The following is a 22,455-nucleotide window of genomic DNA, read 5'->3' on the forward strand; positions in this document are numbered from 1 at the left end:
GGAATTTAAATACATCATTTACCTGTGTGTGAGTTATAATCTACTGTCCTGATTATGTATTGTATATCAAGAACATGTTTTGGAATGAGGTTCAGCTGAAACTCTTCGTTCAAACAAATCATAGACCTGCGTAAGAGATATAATTTTTCTTTTTAAAGTTAGTTACTGTCTAATTTGTACTTGGTTGTGTAATGAAATGTATAATCCATGACAAATTATATTCCAGAGAAAAGTATATCATCGCGACCACCATGGCAGAGACCTGATGCTAAACCTAAAGATTTACAGAGATCTCAATTTGCTATGATCCAACAATTTAACCCTAATAGTCCATCTGGTTATAAATCACCAGTACATAATAGATGGGGCCAAATAAAACATGAACATTCCCAGTCAACAGAGTCTCTTTCTAGATCTTTAGATTTTGAAATAGGATTAGACTCTAAACGTAGAACACAGCGCCATAGAACTCTTACTGTAAGTTAAATATAACACTTTCTGGGGGTTCCATATGTATATAATTGTTGAATTGTGTCACGTTTTGATTCTGCAGCCTTAATGTAGAGTCTTCGGGGTGAATATTCAACTCAATATTCAAGATATATTCTTGTTCCCTCAACTAATTACTAGAAATTAGTTTATTTATAGGCATAGGTGATCAACTTTATTTTGGAAGACAAAGTATCTGCCCTTCTTCCCCTCACCCCACAAAATTGAAATATTGTCTTTATGTCATAGAAGCCCTTAAATACTCAAAATGTGGCTTAGGGTATCTCTACTGTTTATCTGAACAGCATGTTAATGATATCACCGTGTGATTGGTCATAACTAAATGTAAGAATATCAGTTATATTTTTAATTTTGATGCTGAAAAAGAATGTTGGCTCAGATAGAGCTCTGTCTTCTGGTAAGATAAATATAGAGATGACAATGGTATTCTATGTATTGTGTTTTATAATGGTAATTGATATATATTTACTATAGAGTGATAGTTATGATATGACTAAGAGAAATAATAAGACATTAAGAGAAAGTATAGTAAATACAGATGAGTTTCGACAAAGAGAATTAGTTGAAACTGACTGGATACCGCCTAATAAATCTCCATTAAATAGGTATGTTTTGATTGACTTTCCTTATATCTTTATGCCATGTCTGCATAGTATACATGACATGTGTAATGGTCTTGTAAAAAAAACTCTTGAGACAGGTGTTGGAGACTTGGGTAAAAAATCTGGAGACTTAGGTAAAAATCTGAAGACTTAGGTAAAAATCTGAAGACTTTTTCAAAGCACCTAAAGCAAGAACTTAGTGCTCCAAATTGATTTCTAATGTCTATGTCTAATGTCTGAAGAAATTGTTTGAAAAAAAAGTTGTAAGGATGATAATCCACATGAAACAATTTTGGAATTTTTACTCTTTTATGCTGTGAAAAGCTTGGAATCGTGATTTGACAGAAGAATTACACCTCTAATCTTTGTTATTTACAGAAATAATCTATCAGGCGGTGGAAGTTATCCACTGTATAAAAATGGTATGAAGAGACAATCCTCAATTAACATGAACAATCCTAGAATTATCTTAATATCATCTCGAGTACCTGCTGCTGATGTGAGTAGTTTTTGGATTTTTTTTCTGTATATAGTCTTTTTCTCTGTATGACTCAGTATTCTGGACTTGATTTTCTGTTTATTTCCAAATATAGTGCTCATACATGTATAATGCACACCCTTTCTTACCATCCTTTTAATATAGTAACCACCAGTTCAGTAAACCCTTTCTAGGCTAAAAAAAAATGCACAATATAGACTCAAATATACAGTTCTAAATGTGTATATTATTATTACTTACCTTATATAATTCTCTATTTTTGGTATTAAATATTTTGTGTATTCTGCATTAGACAAATTTAGGTATCTTGTATAAGAAAGAATATGATACCAGAATATTGATGTTATTATCAGTATTTTCTTTACTAGTAGATATATCTAGAGTCATTAATAATTAAAACTCTTGTTTACATCATCAATTGATATCTCTCATTAATAATACAATCTTTATTTGATATTGATTAGTGTTATATGCACGTAGATTTATTTAACTAACTGTATCTGCTCAGATAAAGGATTTCTTGATTATTAATTTAATTATGTGTGCATGCTTGATTGTAATTAAGAGATTCCCAAGAGCTCAGTGATTTTTTCAGAATAAGTTTTTAGGTCAGGTTTATTCTCTTTTTTTCTAAAAATAACTAAAGCTATAAGATGATTAGAGAATAATTCACAAAATAGAAGTAAAGTTTTGTTTTGCACCTCTGTATTGTATTGCAAATTGTGTACAAAAGGTACTGAGGGCACAAATAAGGGGCAGAACAACTAAATGAGGGTACAACTGTTAAAGTTGAGATTCAAAATATGACAGCTCTGAAGTGCACAGATGCAAGCCTGCCATTGAGCATCTAAAAGGATTCTTTGTAAAACATTTGGAGCAAACACATATAAAAATCATATTTTCAAATTTGAAGTGGGGTACAAACCATTTTTCTAGCCCCCCTCTGTACCCTCACTTGCCCAGTCACTGCAGTCACTTTATTTTACTCCATTGTACAAAAAGACTTTTTAAGAGTGATCCATATTAGAGTTTTTACTAATGAATTGGTTTATTGTAGTTACTATTAGATGCTGTAATGTTTGGTATATTACCTATTGTATATGAATATGAAGGAACAAGTTTAGAAACATTAGTTAGTCGTATTGGTCAAGTATTAGATGGAACCAAAGCTCAGTAAGTCCTTCAGTTTATATAAGTTAAACAAACTATTTAATCAGATCTGCTGCTGCCACAGATTTCGAAAAATTTTTGAAATGTATATTTTGCCATTTTTGCATATATCTCTTAGCTTTTTCTGTTTATATTAAGAATAGTGAAAATAAACATTTTGAGAATTAAAAGAGAAGAAGCTTATTTTGATGTTCAGGCAAAATTTCCAGGGCAATAACCATTTTCTTAGCCAAATTAAGTCATTTTTTTAGCCTAATAAATCCATAATTTTGTGATTTGTTTACAGGAGTATTGGTATATTCTGTCATTCAATGAAACCCAGTGAATTATGTTTAGTTCATGGTGCCACTGTTACTACTGATAGTCTAGATGATCCTAATATTAGACAATTCTTTGAGAATATAACATCACATATGGTACCTAATGATAAAGATGGCAGAATTGATATTTTTGTACCTTTGGCAGCTTCAGGTATTTGAAATTTTAATGTTGATTTGAATGGTACAGGAAAAATAACTCAAGATGCGGGCCACCAAATTAATGGGACCAAAAGGGAATTTACTGGTACATTTTATGGTTGGTCTAGGTACTATGATGATTTAAAAAAAAAAAAATTTTATGTCTCTGTAGAAAATGGTAAAGAAATATTAAGTGAACTATCAACATTATCTGGTTTAAAATTCTCAGCACCAACTGGACTTATTGGTACCTATAATCATAGTAAGTACTAGTTTAAAGATATATATATTGTATTAGATATGCTAAACCATAATCATTGTGCCAATACAGTGAGCGCTGAAATTCTTAGCACTAAGATCAAACTTTGCTTTGTGCTCCTGATCAAGCTTATGAAGTTGGGCGTACCATGCAGCATGCTATGTGGGAAATTATAACAATATAGTAATTTCCTCAATAAAACAGCCATAAGAACTTATTCCATGTCAGCCATTACAAGTTGATTACAAGGCATTATCTTGATAATATTGAGATTGGGTCCTGTTTCTTAATTAATTTACTAATTAATCTTAAGCTGTGCTGTTGTCATTGCATATTTATAGCATATAAGAAATCTAGTTATTAAATAAAAAGCATTAATGCAAATATATTTACATGTACATAAATAATAAGGCATATTTTTTAAGCTTTTGTGCACCATTCATTCATATTTATTATTTATTATAGTAAATACAGAATGGTCTGTATCGTATAAAGAGAACAGTCCACCAGCCATGTATTTCTGTCAGAGTAAACTCAATGTCTGGTCTAATGTAGCTGAACAGGCTCAAGAAGCTTTAACAAGATGTCGTGAAATAATGACACCATATTTCAGTAAATTACAACAAGATATAGCTTGTCAATTAGCAGGTAGGTAGATTTGATTAACATCTACAATAGTTTAATTTGGATTTTTAAGTTTGAGGATTTAAAATGCCATGAGGTTCAGTGAATTTAAATTTATGAGATCTGTGTAAACATCATAAAACCTTGAAAAATGTCTTAAAAACAAATGAGAAAAATTTTGGAAAGACTCAAAGAGTGATAAATGAGTGAAATTTAATTATTTTTTTACTTATTTCATAAAATTCGGGTGATAATGTGGCCTTACTTGTTTTGGGAGAGCCTTGTGATGCAAGTCACCCATTGGTAAAGGTTTGATCAACTAACTTGACAAAACTTATTTATTGGTCATATATTATTTCTACAGTTAATTTAGCTACGTGTCTGCTTAAACTTTCCCTCAATGAAAATGAAATGTGGTCACCATAGTGAACTACACTCTACTTTTGAGAATTATACATTTTGACAAATCTTATCAAACCATTTTTTATACCAGTTATAAATATACAATATAATATTTTCAGGTCAGTTAGTATTTGATGTTCTAGGACAGACTGATATACAAGGTGTACATAGTTTAACAGCTACAATTAGTAGTGGTCTAAAATCATTAGGTGATCAAACTAATGTTAAACCATTAGAATATCTGGGCAACTATGTTTTAGATAAAGCTGATTCTATGACTGATTCTATTAAAACTCTGAGAAAATCACAGGTAAGTCTCAAGCTCTGATTATTTTTTAGATCTCAATTTCTTTTTCTTTGACCTTATTTCTCACATGGAACCACCATTGCTATCTAGTAAGGTGGTCAAGACATTGAGTTCTAGCTTGTAGCCCTGATCTTGGCAACATTCCTCTCAGTCATTGGGCATTAATGGCTGGGTGCTCAGCCGTGATATTAAACTAAGGCCCTATGTGCAAAACAAGGTAGAGGTTGCTATTGCCCTTGTAACATATACCTCATTGTACACTGCATGGCATTACTTCATTAGTCCAAATTATTGTTTGAGTATTATAATGTATTTGTGAATTAATGTGCACATGCATGGTCAGCTGCTCAAATTATTGGTATTAGTAATTTAATTATTGGATTCAAAATTGTATTACAGACATTACAAATAACAGAACTAGAAGAGAATGGTAATAATAATCAAGATGAATTAGATAATAAAGCTGATTGGAGTGATCATGAAAAAGGTAAACAAATAATGTCTTTATATACTAGTAAAGATTGATTTGAAGGAATTAAAGTGATTCTGATATGGAACAGTCTCTATTTAATACTTAACTTGATAAAGTGTGTTGTACCTAACTTATTTGGATATCTTGTTAACTAGATTAGCAAAGATATTTGTACATATCCAGATACTACATGTATTCAATATTTAAACATGAGCAGCTCTGTTTAAAAAAACAGATAGACTAAAATATCTTTCCTCCACTAATCAGCTTTGAAAATGTCTACAAAAAAACTAATTTTTCTCTAAGCATACAGACATATTTTGATGAAGAATTATAGAAATTGATTTTTATTTCAGAAGAGGAAAGTAAACAAGAGAAAGATAAAATATATGAAACATTTACTAGATCTAATACTTATGATAAACTTAAGAATAAAACAAATAAGTTGAATACATTACAGAGATTGGTAAATATTTTATTTCTTCATTTGTCTTTTAATATTCAAATGATGTTACATTAAGGAGAAATAGATTCAAAAATCTGGCAAGTACAGCCAAACAAAGTGTTTACATGTATATATTGTTTTTATGGAGCTCCACATGGTCAATTGATGAGATACACTTGATTCTAATGTCATTTTGAAAGTCAAATTACCAAAATTAATTTTTCAAAGTAAAAATCTATTGTTATAATTGTTTGTTAATAGACTAGCCAAGAATATAATGGATGTATAGAAAAAAGAACACCAATAGCGTTTGAGATATTATCAAGTGAAAAAGAGTATAACAGAACATTAAAAGCTATAAAAGATGTGTTTTATAAACCATTAAAATTAGCTCTGGAATCTAACAGGTATTGTGTAGGTCTTGATTTAGGGGAATCGTTACGCAGGAAATATTTGCATCAAGCTATTATTCAAAACACTATGTTTTGAAAATGATTTGTGTTGTTTGTACAACAATCTTAACAGGTGATGTGTTGGGAGGGATATTTAAAATTATGCATGAATTTTCATAGCGAATCCATTGTGGTCCGTTTCACGAAAATCTTACAAATAAGAATTGATTCCTATGATGTTGTGTGACATTTTTGCTGTGCTGAGATAGTATTTTTATTCGATTATATTTGAATCTCGTCAAAAGTTGTTGCACTGATGTTGAAAATCAGAAACTTTTACGAAGTATATTTATAAAAGAAGACTCTATTATATTTTCAGAGCTATCATCAGTAGTCCAAATGTCCAGACTATATTTTTAGATATATTATCTATATATGATGTCAGCAAGTAGGTATTTCTTTTTATGTATTATAGTGAGTTTTATTGCAAAAGCTGCGACTCAGAGTCACAGACATTCTATGATGTCAAGGGTCAAGACTCCCTTGAAAATAAGCTAAGATCATTGCCGTGGAAATACTGATCTTATTGCATGCTACATGGCACTGGCTGTTATTATAAGTCTAATTAAATATACACAAGAAAGATTCCAATTATAACTTGAATGCATGGTTTGTGCTCTATAAGTTTATAAAAATATTAATAGAGGTTTCAAGATGCTTCTTCTAAGAGTATTTTTATTTATTTTTATTATTTTACAGAGAGTTGTTAGAGAATCTAAAGAATAGACTAAGTAATTGGAGCTCACAACATACATGTATTGGTGATATCTTTATTAAATTCTGTACACATTTAAAATGTTACAGTAATTTTATCAATAACTATCAGGTGATATTGAGCTGTATTGAGAAATGTCGTGAACAGTCTTCTTCCTTCCGTAACTTTTTATTATTACATCAGAGATTACCAGAAACTAGAATGATGAGGTAAGCTTATCTATGGTTTGGCTGATTTTGATTTGTCATGGATTTCCAAAGCTTGGTACACACTGAATGTTTTTTTGAAGTCTGTAGTTTTTTTAGGCAGTGTCAAATTGTCAAATGGAAATTGTTGTCAGTGCATAATTGCTGGCTTTAATGGAGACTTGGGCGCCTCCTGCAGAGTTAATACTGAAATTTCATTGGTTGACCATTAGACTAGGTCATGACAAATAATCGGGATAGCCTACACACAAGCTGACAAGGCACGTCAATCTCCTTGATAGCTCCTGATTTTGTCCTAGGGCTGTCATGGACCACTGCAAAAAGTGTTAAAACATCATTGTATTTTATTTTGTATGATATTTTGTTTTTCAGTTTACAAGAGTTGTTGCTATTACCTGGTAGAAGAATAGAAGAATATGTTAAATTATTATCATGGTTTCAAGTACATACACCATTAGATCATGCTGATAGAGAGGATATAGATAATATATTATCTACATTTAAACATCTTAATGAGGATATTATACAGGTATATATATTCTTTTAACACTCAGAGGGACCTTGTTAACACAGTGAGTTAAATGCTTGCTAGGATCAAGAATAAGAGTAAACTCTCCTCTAAACCTATATAACTATTTATTTCAGTGTAAAGTTAGATTAGAAAGAGAAAGAGAACTGAATAGATTACAACAAACTATTGTAAACTGTCCTGTAAGTCATCATTTTGTTATTTTGCAAATGACCATATCTTTAGATTTTTACAGTTTAACATAGTGTATTTAGGAAACTTTGGAAACCTTTGAACATCAAATATTTATTTCTAATTTATAAACTTTACAGGCACTGTTTGAAGCTAATAGATACTTAATAAAACATTTAGATGTATCTCATTTACGACCACCAACAGAATCTGATGTTCCTGAATTAAGGTTAGTACAATTAAAATGCTTTTAATGTTTGTTTTCTGGGTTTCAGCTTGATATGGAATATAAATATCTTTTATTTTTTTTTCATTTGTTATCTGTGATTATGTCACTTTATGATTGAAACTTTGTTTTTTTTTTACAACCATGGAAAGACAAAGTGGCTGCTTAGTGTGGTTTGATTAATTAAATGTAGGCTTGTCTGAATTATTTACCAAATGAAATGTAGTAATCTCCCTTAATATGTTTTGGTAAAGGTCCCTGTTCATAAAGATTTGTCTATTTTTTTCAGAATGTATCAAGAATTAGCCACACTAGGTTTATATCTATTTAATGATGCTTTGGTTATAACAAGAAGAACATCTAATTATTATCCGTTCACCAGAGCAGTAGATTATACCTATAAATTTGATGTCAGTCTGGCTTTGAATAGATTACGTATTACTGATATACCAGACTCAAAATGTAAGTGGTAACTTTTTTAATAAAATTAGTCACATAAGAACTATTATTACTGCTTACTGCTGTAACAATATGATGTGAAAGATATCAATATTCTATACCACAGTTGGTTAAAGTGTTGGTAACTTTACGTGATCTGTCATCTGCTTGGTTTCATTGAACAAATCGGGTTGTGGGTTCAAATCTCGCTTGGTACATTGAATCATATTTTTCTCCTTTTTCAAGTGGGCACAGTTAATCTGGGAAAGTTCAAAGATTTTTCTCCAAGGATATATAAAAACAAACAGGTTGATATTATTGAAAACTGACACTAGTTAGTGATGATCTTTTAAAAAAAAATTGGCCTGGGTCACAAGTAAACCTGCCAATTTCTGCTTGAAAACAACGCCCTGTATATTTGATGACCTGAATAAAATTCAATGGTGTGCTTAATATTTCACATTTATTGTGTTTCCTACACTGGTCATTTTGAGATATTTAATTTAGTTATTTTTCTTCTTGGAAAAGTTAAAATATTCAAACATTCCTATTGTTTTATATATTAGAAAGTGTATATATCTAATATACTAGTATGTAATTTTGCTCCTCCTACACTTACTGTTGTAAGTAAAACATAATGACATTTCTATTGATTCAATGCAGGCTCACATGTTTTATACTGGTGGCTTTTGTTACATCAGATCTAAAATAAGATAAAATATATCACTCACCATGTTTAATATGTGACTGAAATAAAACCTCTGTAATCAATACATCATGCTAAAAATAAAAGGGAGGTTTGTTTGATCCAATGATAGGTAAAGAATATCAGTAGGCTATCAAATTATGTGATAAAGTAATCAGTTAACACTAGACACAGTACATCAACTACACTTTTTGATACATGTATTAATATTGTATTATTAAAATATATCATATGTGCAAGATAAATAGATAGACACATTACACATCTATGAATATAAAAGAAAGCATATGAATAGTCAAGTCTATGTATAGTTACTGACCTTAAGGCCTACACTGAAATAACATATAAAATTCAATATTAGTCATGTTCTTTAAAATATCTGACCTCATGTTTGAAAGTTATTGTTAAGCTATAAACCCTGCTTACGAAAGGGTAGTGTTCATTATTTTCCCAGTTCTTTTCACTTGAATCTTATTGTTATTGTATTGTCTATATGTCTCAAATTTTTGTTTACCCTTATTGTGTTTTAAGTAGCACAATTAATTAGTAATAACTGCAAGTAACTACTTCTCATTATTTTCATTGCCACCTTTTTATTTTGAGGAATGATTTTGTAGTATTGAATCCTATCAATAGTTTTAGCAAAAAAATATGCATCTATTATATAACATTTCAAAAAAATTGTCATGGCTAAGTTGTATTTAAACAATACTTTCTAAAATTAAATATTTTTAGCATAAATAATAAACAAAGTATTATCTTAATTGCTCTATTCAATATCAACAGTTTCCTTGTTAACATATTATCTGATGAAATATAGTGGTAAATATCATACATACTCATACATATAGTCAATATTATGTATATCCCAGCAGGGGGTCTAATCTTTTACAGGAAAATCAATACATTTATATTAAAAATAGGTATTTTTTATTTGACACACAATAATTTGTCATAAATGACTGGAACTTAATATTTAAATTACAGTCTTTGTAGTTTTAAGAATTACATTTAGCTACAAAAATGAATATTTAAAATTTGAAAAGTTCATAAGCATTCTAATACTTTTTGCCTTACAAATTTATTCCACTTTTACTTCCAAAATTATAGCTTATAAAAGTTTCTAAATTCCTATTATGGCAAGTGCCCTTTAAAGTCTGCAAAGGAGAGCCAGGAGATTCCCACTATCAATGAAATCTTACGTCACTGATTCTTTGTAATGAAAATTATTCATGGAGCTGCATCAGTATTGTCATAAAAATTTTACTTTATTGATGTTAATTAACTATAAACTAGATCTAGATTCATTGTACTAACAATGAACAGTTTTTTTACTGTTGACATGTATATGATCTAACATGAGCATCTGTTCATACCTAGCTAATCATGGTATTATTATGATGGTAGTTGTATAATAATGCCATCTATGGTATCGAGAAATAGACCCAGTGTGTTGCATCAGCACTATTAATAGAACCTTGTGAGACATAATGCCTTCAAACGAGATGAAATGAAATACAGATGTAGTTTTACATCCTTCTTTTTTCTATCTGAGAGAGTTAATGATGAATATGCACTGTGCAATGAGGCCCTTCACTTCTATTGTTTATATTGTTTTCTTTAAATTGTAGACAAATCTGACATCAACTTTGTTATTTCGAAAAGAGATTCAATTCAGGATATGAAATCAAATCAGCTCCATTTCCCTTTAGCACATAGGTCATAATTGCTTCCGTGATTGAAATATTGTCTAAGGCAATTCCTGAATGTTGTCCCAAGTGAGATTATAAATAAATTGATAGATAGTGTATGTATTTCTGAATTTGCTGTACATGTAGTGAATAAACCTAATCCATGTTATACCTCCTGGTTTTAATGACCTCTGACCACAATGATTTTTTGTTGTCACTTGATAAATATTCAAAATAGAATATTTTCACACTTTAGAAATTGCATGTGGTACAATTCGAGTGCAAATACTCCTTTGTAAAATTGAAAATGATGTATTGGCGAACTTTAAACAGCTCATCATTCTAGAGTTGATATTTCAATTCATATAAAATAATTAGTAAAGTATGATTCAGAAACCACAATATTTTTACAGTAGTTATTACACTGTGTTAATTATTTCATTTCTTAATTCAGAAAATTTTCATTTATTATTCTGAATTGTGACAGACACAAAAACATTTGTGGAACATTTGTGTCGTTATTTAAGTAAAAAAAAAAAAATAGATGACTAATAATTAAAATATGATGTCCATACATATGTTCCATACAGTAATAAAGGAACTAGTGAAACATTAGAAATTAGTAAGGCCAGAATGATGAAAATAGTTGAAATATTTAAGATGTGAGCATAGTTAAAAAGTATTGATTCTATTAGAATGTCTGGAATTTGTACTAATCAATACTTACTACCTTTTGTTAATACTACATCAGGTTTAGTAGAATATTTAAAGGTATCAAGTTTTGTTAGTACTACATCAGGTTACCTTGATGTAGGTTTAGTAGATAATTTAAAGGTATGAAGTATTGTTAGTACTATATCAGGTTGCCTTGATGAAGGTTTAGTACATAATTTAAAGGTATCAAGTTTTGTTAGTACCATATCAGGTTACCTTTATGAAGGTTTAGTAGAATATTATTTAAAGATATCAAGTTTTGTTAGTACAATGTCAGATAACCTTAATGTAGGTTTAGTAGAATATTTAAAGATATAAAGTTTTGTTTGTACAATGTCAGGTTGCTTTAATGTAGGTTTAGTAGAATATTTAAAGATATAAAGTTTTGTTAGTACAATGTCAGGTTGCTTTAATGTAGGTTTAGTAGAATATTTAAAGATATAAAGTTTTGTTAGTACAATGTCAGGTTGCTTTAATGTAGGTTTAGTAGAATATTTAAAGATATCAAGTTTTGTTAGTACAATGTCAGATAACCTTAATGTAGGTTTAGTAGAATATTTAAAGATATCAAGTTTTGTTAGTACAATGTCAGGTTGCTTTAATGTAGGTTTAGTAGAATATTTAAAGATATAAAGTTTTGTTAGTACAATGTCAGGTTGCTTTAATGTAGGTTTAGTAGAATATTTAAAGATATCAAGTTTTGTTAGTACCATATCAGGTTGCCTTGATGAAGGTTTAGTAGATATATTTAAAGATATAAAGTTTTGTTAGTACTATGTCAGGTTGCTTTAATGTAGGTTTAGTAGAATATTTAAAGATATAAAGTTTTGTTAGTACAATGTCAGGTTGCTTTGATGTAGGTTTAGTAGAATATTTAAAGATATAAAGTTTTGTTAGTACTATGTCAGGTTACTATGATAGGTTTAGTACAGTGGTATTTCTCTATAACTGATGTATTTAGCACTATTTTAACAGTGATAATTCTATATTACTCTACAATTGATGTATTGAGCACTGTTTTAACAGTGATAATTCTATATTACTCTACAATTGATGTATTGAGCACTGTTTTAACAGTGATAATTCTATATTGCTCTACAATTGATGTATTTAGCACTATTTTAACAATTGAATTCATGTGTTGAGCACTATTTTAACAGTGGTATTTTCTATCTTGCTCTACAATTGGTGTATTGAACACTATTTTTACAATGGTATTTCTATTTTGCTCTACAATTGATGTATTGAGCACTATTTTGGCAGTGGAAATATTATATTATTTGTAAAATTGATGTGTTATTGTACAAGGCATGTTGTTAAATATCATGGGATTAATCCATTTGAAAATTTGTGGGTTGATGTTTGTCATCGTACTATTTTCAAGATGTTCAACACAGAGAGGTAGAGCATGAAAGAATAGATCCTTGTATAGTTTCAGCTTTTTAACAGGAAGGACTACCCAGGGAAGGTGACATTAATTTAAAGCAGTATAGTCAGTTTTTGCCACAAAACTTTTTGAATGATTGACTACATGTAGATAAGCACCAGACTGTTTCTTACAGGCACCATGAAACATTATTAAATATAACATAATTTCCAACTTATTCTGTCACATAACTGTTTTCTTTCAATATTTTTAATGTGGAGATCATTCACCTCAATAATGATTCAGACATTATAAAAATTTCTTATCAGTAATTTTTATTTAATTATATATCCTTTTGTAAATACAGTGGCGGTCTGACATTTTCTTAACAAAAACTTCATTATTGATTGAAATTTTACTTAATAACCCTCCACTGTAACTCGAGTAGAAATTAATACGTGATGGTAATGGATACTTCTCTCTTTGTCCTCTTTTAATAATTCACAATTTTTTTTACAGATGTGAAGAACTGTTTTTGTATGGAAACACCGAAAAAAAAATGGTACTGTGCTGTGGAAACTGGTGTTGAAAAGTTAAATTGGACAACTGTTTTAGAAGAAGCTATACGTGGTGTATTGAAAAGATGATCTCATAACACCAAGGTCATCGAATCTCTAAGGTTATGCTTGGTGTAGTGTGCATAAACAATATTTATTGTCTCATTTTTCATCATCATTTTATTACATTCCATTACTACTATTTATATTATTACTCTGTATATATCATAACTATATCACATATAAAACCTAGCTCTATATTCTCTCACAGCTGGGCATACGTTTTTAAAAGCATTGAAATAAAAAAAGATATGTTGTCTTTGACATATGAAGGGCTTCAAATGTAGAGCACTTATCATCATTTTTATCAAAAACAATGCACACTACTTTTAGAAAGGATGATTAAAATCAAGTTTGTCCTGTTAAAATATATAAGTTATCTTTAAGGTTGTGATAATAGATAATTGTGATAATACAAACAATGTCTTTCTTCTTTTATAAATAAATTATTAGACTTGTTGTATGAAAACATGTTACTCAGTTATATTCGTGTTAATAAGAATATATGTGTTAGCTGATCTTTAAATTTTGTAATTTCAATGCAGACAAGACCTTGTTTTTTTGTTTACAAACTTGGTAGAAAGATGCTAGATCACTAACTATCCATATTTCGTTTTTTTGTTATCCAAGATGAAAGGTTAGTGTCTAGTTTATCTTAAAGGTTAGTGTCTACTTTATCTGACTTATTTCAATGAAATAATGCAGAACAACCAGTGATCATTATGCATCCATGAAGAGCTCTATGGAAATTAAAAAATGTCCTAATCTAAAAAAATAAGCCGCAGCGGGCATATGTTACCTTGCCTGGCAATCTTTAACTAGTCTGCTCAAAACACAGACAGTAAAATTTTCAGTATATGACATTAAAGAAAGAACAAATGCAGTACATATTGTGTTATTCTATGTATTTTCAGCAGTGTCTCTTTGACATTAAATAAGGTATGTTAGCAACAACATGAACGAAATTTTAATCGGACTTTACTCACATTTACATATATAAGTTGACCAGTCAGAAACCTGATAGGCTTTTATTAAGTAAATATGAACGACATGCAGTATTATGTTTTTCTTATGCAATTTATATATTTATATTTCACACTTATTGAACTTGATGTATGACACATAATTATTACATAATGTTTATATTACAGTATTATTTTTGATATATTATATTTCCAATTTTTTTTATTTCATTTGATATATTTTTATCAGTATTTTATTGTGATTATTATTAATTTCTGTCATTTTTGTTAAATGTTTAACATGTTGTTCTAAATATATATATATATATATTAGTATGGGCCTGTCTTCATGATGTTTAATGGGATTTTGATTCCAGTCTCATCCTCAAGATCAAGAATCTATTAGTTTGAACAGGTTTGTCATTGCATTTTCACAAGCATTTGTCATTTAACAAAAATTTCATAAAGGAGAAAATTTATCAATTACATACGTGGCAAAACCATGGACTTGCAGTTTATTGACTAAAGCTCTATAATGTATAGGACACAGTATATAGAAATGAACTTTATTATTTACAGGTTGATTATACAGGATATAGACCTGTACTTGATATAGACGAAATCTGACGGTATTATATAGACATGGAACTTTATACCATACAGGACATAGTCACAAGTTTTAGAACATACAGAGAATACTTATAGAACCTAAACATTAACTTTATAGCATATACTTTATAGAAATAGACCTGAATTTTATAACACAGGACAAAACTTACAGAACATAATCGAGAACTTCATAACATATAGGACTATACATAAAAAAATAGACCTGAATTTTATAACACAGGACAAAAATTACAGAACATAATCGAGAACTTTATAACATATAGGACTATACATACAGAAATAGACTTGAATTTTATAACACAAGACAAAAATTACAGAACATAATCGAGAACTTTATAACATATAGGACTATACATACAGAAATAGACTTGAATTTTATAACACAAGACAAATATTACAGAACATAATCGAGAACTTTATAACATATAGGACTATACATACAGAAATAGACCTGAATTTTATAACACAGGACAAAAATTACAGAACGTAATCGAGAACTTTATAACATATAGGACTATACATACAGAAATAGACCTGAATTTTATAACACAGGACAAAAATTACAGAACATAATCGAGAACTTTATAAAATATAGGACACAGGACAAAAATTACAGAACGTAATCGAAAACTTTATAACATATAGGACTATAAAAAGGACAAAACTTACTGAAAATAATCGAGAACCTGAATTATATATCATACAGGACAAAACTTACGGAACATAGACATGAGTTCATAATATAAAAACATAATAAAAACATACAGGACAATACTTTAATAATAAAAACATGACATTTATAACATAAGGACAATACTAATACTTATAGAATATAGACAGGAACTACATATTTCATACAGAACAATATTATACAATACATAAATTAATGTATTAAAAGTGCAGAAATTACATAAAAACTTGCCATCAGTCAGACCATTGCGAGTATTCCAATTTGATCAAAACCATAAAATTTCGCATACATTTTGTCTAAAGAAATTGTTTAGTTTTTTTTACATCAAAATTTTCATTTCATATCATATTATGGTTTTGAAGTAATTCATTTTCAAATTTTTATAAAGTGTGTTAAAGTATGATTTAGAATTCATTGACCCAGTTTCTTATAGGTCGGTAAGTAGATCTAAGGGGCTTGTGTTTGAGGCGCAGTTTTGTATAGTTCTAGACGGTTACCCGATTGCACTATAACAAATAGCCATATAATATGTAAGCCTTAGGTGTAGGCCCTATATTATCTATTTGAAAAGAAACCAGATTTTGTAACTAAATTGAAATGTTCATTATAATCCAGATAAATATTTTTTGGGATTGTTAGTATTAATTCAGTATTTGAGAGTGTCCAACTGCATGGTAAATGTTTGTATAGTAGGAAGTCGCATTAGTACCTGTATGATGATTATCCTAGTTCAATATAAAATTATTAATGTGGCTAGATAAAAAAAATGATAACAATTCATTAATCGAAAAAAACGATCTGTTAATGAGTTTATTTCAGTATCAATGATCTTGATAATAATGTGTTAATGAATAAAAACTTTTTAATAATCGTTATAATTTTCTGAATGTGCCAGTCAGTTGAAGAGTATGTTCATTGCATTGCATCACATTGTCTGTCATTCTGATCACAGAAATAGTCTTGTTTTTAGGCTACACAGCGTGTTTGGATACTATCATTATTTCGTATAGGCCTAAGACTGAGTTTGAGATAGTAAACATTGTATTATCTGACTGAGGTTATAAATATTTAGAATGTCGCGTGATTTTCGAACTGGGCAATCAAGACGGGTTACATGTGATTTGTTTTGTAAATATGAACATATGCACGACAACTTATGATTATTAGGCCTATACGAGTTCGAGAGTCTCTCTCGAATTATTGAAGGTCGTTTTAGTTAGTAAATATAGATACGAAGCTACTTAGATAAAGTGAACCACGATATCTGTTTTGATGAGGGTGAAACGACGATTCTTAATTTATGACTCAGCCAGAAATTATGGTACTCAATAAAATATTTATGCAACCTTAATAATAAACTTTTCATTTTCTATGTCCGCTACGCTTCTTATAGGCTAATTACAAAGTTTCGAATTTTCCATAATCTTTTGAATAAGCTATTTAATTATTTTGTCTTCAGGTTACAACTAGAATTTAATGACCTGCTTGTTAGAATTGGAATTAATAGGTTCCGGTCAGATTCGGAATATTTCGATAATCTAAGCAGAAATATTATGGTTGCTACCGGTACCCGATAAAATATGTATGCAACATTACTAATAAGCTATGTATGTACTATTTAGGCTACTCCGCCTGGATGACATCTGTCTTAAAAGATCTTTCTATAATAAAGAAGTCTCAGACTATTTCCAAAAGCTTTCATTTATGACTAAGCTAAAATGATTTTGGTACTGGTACCGATAGAATATTTTATGCAATCTTAAAATTACGCTATTCTTTACTATATGTCATCCCACCTGGATGAAATCCGTCAAAAGAGATAAACCGCCTTAGAGTAGAGAGTAGGCCTATCTAGAAGTAGATAGATATATATATATACTCTATATAGATCATATATTATACTCTCGGCTTAGAACTAAGAAGTTTCGGACTATTTTCATAATGACTGCCAGAAATATTATTATGCCACCTCAATAATAAGCTATTTATTTACTATTTAATCCGGCGGATAGAACTCGATAGAATCCCCTGATATAATTAATGAGGTGAAGGGTCACTGAAAGTGACCTGTTTCTTTTACAATCTATTGGTTAGAATCTAGAGGTGTCTTAGATGGATATACTTTCATTCAAATGTACTCAAATAAAGTATGAATAGCTGAAATGAATTATCGAAATTTGGAATTAAGTTAAAAATTTGGCAATTCGGGCTTTCACAGAAGAAAATTGAACTATATTTGTGCAAGGAAGAGTACAAGAAAGCACAAACTTGGCTCACCCGTGATTAAAACCCAGATTCTTTTACGTTAAAATTCTGGTACATTCGAGTGTATTCGTACCAAATGTTTTCGCCTAGTGTCAGCTGATTCGTTCTTCCTTTATTCACGCATGCTTACTTCATCTACCGGCGAAACTGTGTCAAAATGGAATTATAAAGTGGAAAGTTGAGAAATTTCGATTAAAGCAAGTGGACATTTCTATGCATTTCGCTAAAATTGGTTGAGTAAGTGCGCTGTTTTGTTACTGGATTGGTAATTGGAGTGTCAATGTTCATGAAAAAATCGTCTGCAAACAACGGGTTATTGAGCTACATCCTTTCTATTTTTAGATGCAAAGGTTACCCACAAATTCGGTTTTGATAGTCCTAGTGCAATATAGGACTTTGTACAAAACAAAAAGATAAGACCTTTAATAGGCTATAATAGACTTTTAATTTGTGTGTTATAAAACATTTGGTTAAAATTGTTCAAGGACCCAAATACTAGTAATCATTGCAGGTTTGAATGGCAGATGTCAACAATATTCCTGATAGGGAATCTTTACTGTTTTTCAATGTTATTGGGTACAGGGACCCAATTGACAGGAAGAAAGGTTTGGATCACATATCTCGGATATTTAAAACATGGATTGATGGGTATGGCCAGCACCATGAACCTAGCGTTATTAATGGAATTGGTGGAAGGAACCGTCTAGTGGAATATTTACCAACATTATTAATGTTGTCTTATCAATGTCCTTTTGAGGATGTTTGTGAGACTTGCCGTGCAATTCTTAATGACATTAAGGTATGTATATTTGCATCTCTTCTGATGACTGTAAGAGGTGGATTTCTATAATTTTTTAATTTAATGTCAATGAAATGACCAATTCTTTGATCATAAAGTTAGGAAATAATATATCTTGATATTCCATTCCATATCTTCTGTGGAAGTCTCCAGGTATCATCTACGATCCAATGAAATTATTCTGCAATCCATGTTCTAGGTCACAAAATATTGAGCAAATCAGATGCTCTTAAAATAAATTACTATGAAAAATAATGGCATATATTATTAAACAATGGCTCCGTAATGTCAACTGACTTTAAATAGTGTGATCAATTGGTCAGTTAGTAAGCTTATGATTATATTGATATCTTTATTGCTAAATATTAGACCATACATTATCAATGATGAACATCAAGATCATAAATCTGAGCACCCACCAGTAGGAAGTGCATGCCCATCACATTTCAAGAGTTCATACAGATGATTCTGTGATTGATGAGATTTGTTATGTAGGATGATAAAAAAGAGTGGGCAGAAAAAATAGGTTTAGAATGAAAGGTAGTCGGTGAATGTCATTCTAACTTGAGTTTATTACCAGTCATGTAGATGTGGGGTGACAGGGTTGGAGACCTACACTAGACATTGTTAACCATCAGTCATGTCAGTTGATGTGTCAACCAGATAAGTAGAAAACATGATAACTTATCTTTCTTTATATAATGTTAATCGATCAAATCACTAGTCATACAGATGGCTGATACTGTCCAGAAACTTGAAAAAATGTTCTGGTATGTCAGAGAAGAAACAATGTCAAAAGTTACATGTGCCTCTCTTTGAGGCTTATAAAAGGTTACAGTACAAAGGTAAAAAAAATGTACTATTCTATTACAACGTAAAGTACCGGTACATATTTAATCGCAGTGTAATTTTAAAAACATTTTTTTCAAATTTGGTCAATTAGCATATATTTTTAAACACACGATGGTTTCATAGCAAGATCCCTTTGACATTAACAATAGAGGGTTAAACTTTGCTAGTGAAAGTCTCCTATATTTTGTGCATTCAGTAAAGACTAGGCCAGACAAACTGTGTCTGTAGTTGAATGAATAATACAATTCTACATTACAAAAGAAAAGAAACTCAAACGTGAAATTTAATATGTAATATGCTAGAGGTAAAGCCATAAAACCTGTTGCCACTTATGATTATTATTTTGGTTGCACACATTAAGATTTAGCATTTACACCGCAAAACACTTTTAGATTTATAGTTGACCTCATAAATGTAAAAAAAATAGACCTACTAATAAAAATAGACTAGTACTGCAAAATCATCTTGACCTTGACTTGATTTATTTAAAATCAGCCGGATAGAACATAGCTCTAACAATAACCATGATGTAACAATCTCATGTTTTACTGATTCAAATGTTTAATTTAATATTTATTATGCAATAGAAATCTAGTATATTTATTAAGACTATGTATTCAATATATTTATTTTACAAGTAAAGAGAATATTTGCGTGATGCAATGAAATTGTGAAAGCCCATTTCAGAACCTTCTATCTAACCTAAGGCTTACAATGTGTATGTAATTAGTTGATGGACCTGACCTCTTTTTTCCTTGTCAGTGATGCAGGTCAATTGGGTTGACGTAAAAAATGTCAAGTTTTTTGGATGAGACAATAAACTGAGGCACTGTGTGCAGAAGGTTTATGACCTTTAGATCCTTCAACTGTTAGCTAATGGCAAAATTGCATACTGTATTGGTGATGCCAGTCTTTCCATGCCCATTTAGATGCAGAAAGTAGTGACGTGAATCTCCATGTCTTTTCTAAATCTCACTGTGAACAGATTTGGGGTATCCAATCCAGTACTTTGTAATCCATTCAAAAAAATTCTTTTATATAACTGTTACGTTTTTCCATTTTTTCTATTGAACTGTATAGGAGACATTAAAGTTGGAGTTACCCAGAAAGATTGGTGGTGGTCCCAGCCGTTTTGTACCAGGTTCTGAGGTAAGTTGATGCTTAGTTTAAGGTAAAATGATTCAATGTCTACAGGCTGTTGACATGTTTTCAATGTGCAACAGATACAATGATGAAGCTAATTGAAAAACAGAATTTATCTTGGTATTAATAGATAATGCCCAGTAGAACTAGAGTAAAATTCCTAGTTTGAGATATTTTTGAAGAAATTATGCACAATTCAATTTGGTGAGGATCCGATGATTTCTTGAGAAATATCGCATAAAACTGATATCGTGTTTTTTCACTTTTTTGGCTCGTGCTCATCCTACAGGCTAAGATATAGAGTTTGTTTTACAGTTCACATTTAGCTGTTTAACAAGCTGCTGGTGAGAGTATTTGCTTGCGAGACTTGCTGCAAGCCTATGTTTGTACATTTCTGGTACATTTGAAGACTACATATTTTCAAGACTTAAATCAACCACCCAAAATGGCACATCTGTCCCTTTAAGAGTAGTTTGAAACATCAAATTATATAAAAGAAATACCAGGTGTTTCCCCACTTATTGCAACATCAACTTATATAAAACCAATTTTTTTTTGTGCTCTGTAATTGATTGTCTTTATTAATAGTTTAATTACTTGTGGTACAATATTTATATTGCATTGATATCAGTTCTCAAGAAAAACTTTTAGAAGAAGAGAGTGTAACCGACTTATCTAAATAAAGATCTGACATATGTTTCACCTTGAAAGTGGTAAAAATGAACAATTGAAACTTGTGTTGATAATTTGCCTGCCCAGCGCTTTATTGTTATTGTAACAAGTATTGATGACTGATACTGAAGCAGTCAGCACACTTATTAGGTCTGCTTTACTTCATTACATGCAAAAATGGATTTGGAATATCTATTTTGAAAAGTGTTAATGGTAGCTAAAACCAAGTTACTACTCAATTGTATTAAGTGACTATAACTTGAAAAATTTTAAAATTATACTTCAAGTTGTTATTACCAACCTATTGTGTTTGATAAAATAGGTGTAAAAGAAAGGTATTCAAAGTTTATGCTTCAGAAGCATTTTAAACAGTATGACATAATAACAGTTATATTATCACTTAGCTGAAAAATAAATAAAAGTTAACTTGGGTCAATACAGCAGAAGAACCATAAGGTGACTATTAGATAATGGCTTACCTAATCTTACATTAGATGACATCATGTAAGGATAATAAGTTATTGAACAATGTGTAAATTCAGGTGAACAAAGTGTGACCAATATGTCCATTCCCATTCATTACACCATCATCAACTAATAGACCTCTGGAGAAAGTGACAAGTCAGCAGATTTTTTTTACTAATGATTTAGAGTCAACTGTGAAGTCCTTTTATAACATACGAAAGTGGACACATTTCTGTCAGGCCATTTTTTGATGGTGCAAATATTGTCAAGAGTGCAAAATACTAAAATGAAATTGTTTTTGAATAACTCAATTCAAACCTAAATCATTTTGAACAAAGTGAAATTTATCTAAGCTATATATTAGTCTAGGTTTTGATGCCTGCACTATGAGTTGGCA

General features: G+C 30.2%; 1 protein-coding gene across 1 annotated transcript; it reads left to right on the top strand.

Annotated features, from left to right (window-relative positions):
* Positions 1–226: 226 nt before the first annotated feature.
* On the top strand, positions 227–13,609 carry LOTGIDRAFT_155489 (hypothetical protein; the record flags this gene model as incomplete). Its single annotated transcript, XM_009067040.1, has 18 exons — positions 227–477; positions 985–1,115; positions 1,491–1,611; positions 2,669–2,784; positions 3,068–3,252; positions 3,412–3,501; positions 3,964–4,146; positions 4,644–4,834; positions 5,231–5,318; positions 5,660–5,769; positions 6,010–6,155; positions 6,520–6,588; positions 6,900–7,124; positions 7,494–7,650; positions 7,767–7,832; positions 7,962–8,050; positions 8,337–8,509; positions 13,482–13,609. Coding segments are annotated over 18 exons (2,519 nt in total), but the record flags the coding sequence as incomplete, so codon positions are not given.
* Positions 13,610–22,455: the final 8,846 nt, after the last annotated feature.

Source organism: Lottia gigantea (assembly GCF_000327385.1).
Source record: "Lottia gigantea unplaced genomic scaffold LOTGIsca_8, whole genome shotgun sequence".
Classification (NCBI taxonomy): domain Eukaryota; kingdom Metazoa; phylum Mollusca; class Gastropoda; family Lottiidae; genus Lottia; species Lottia gigantea.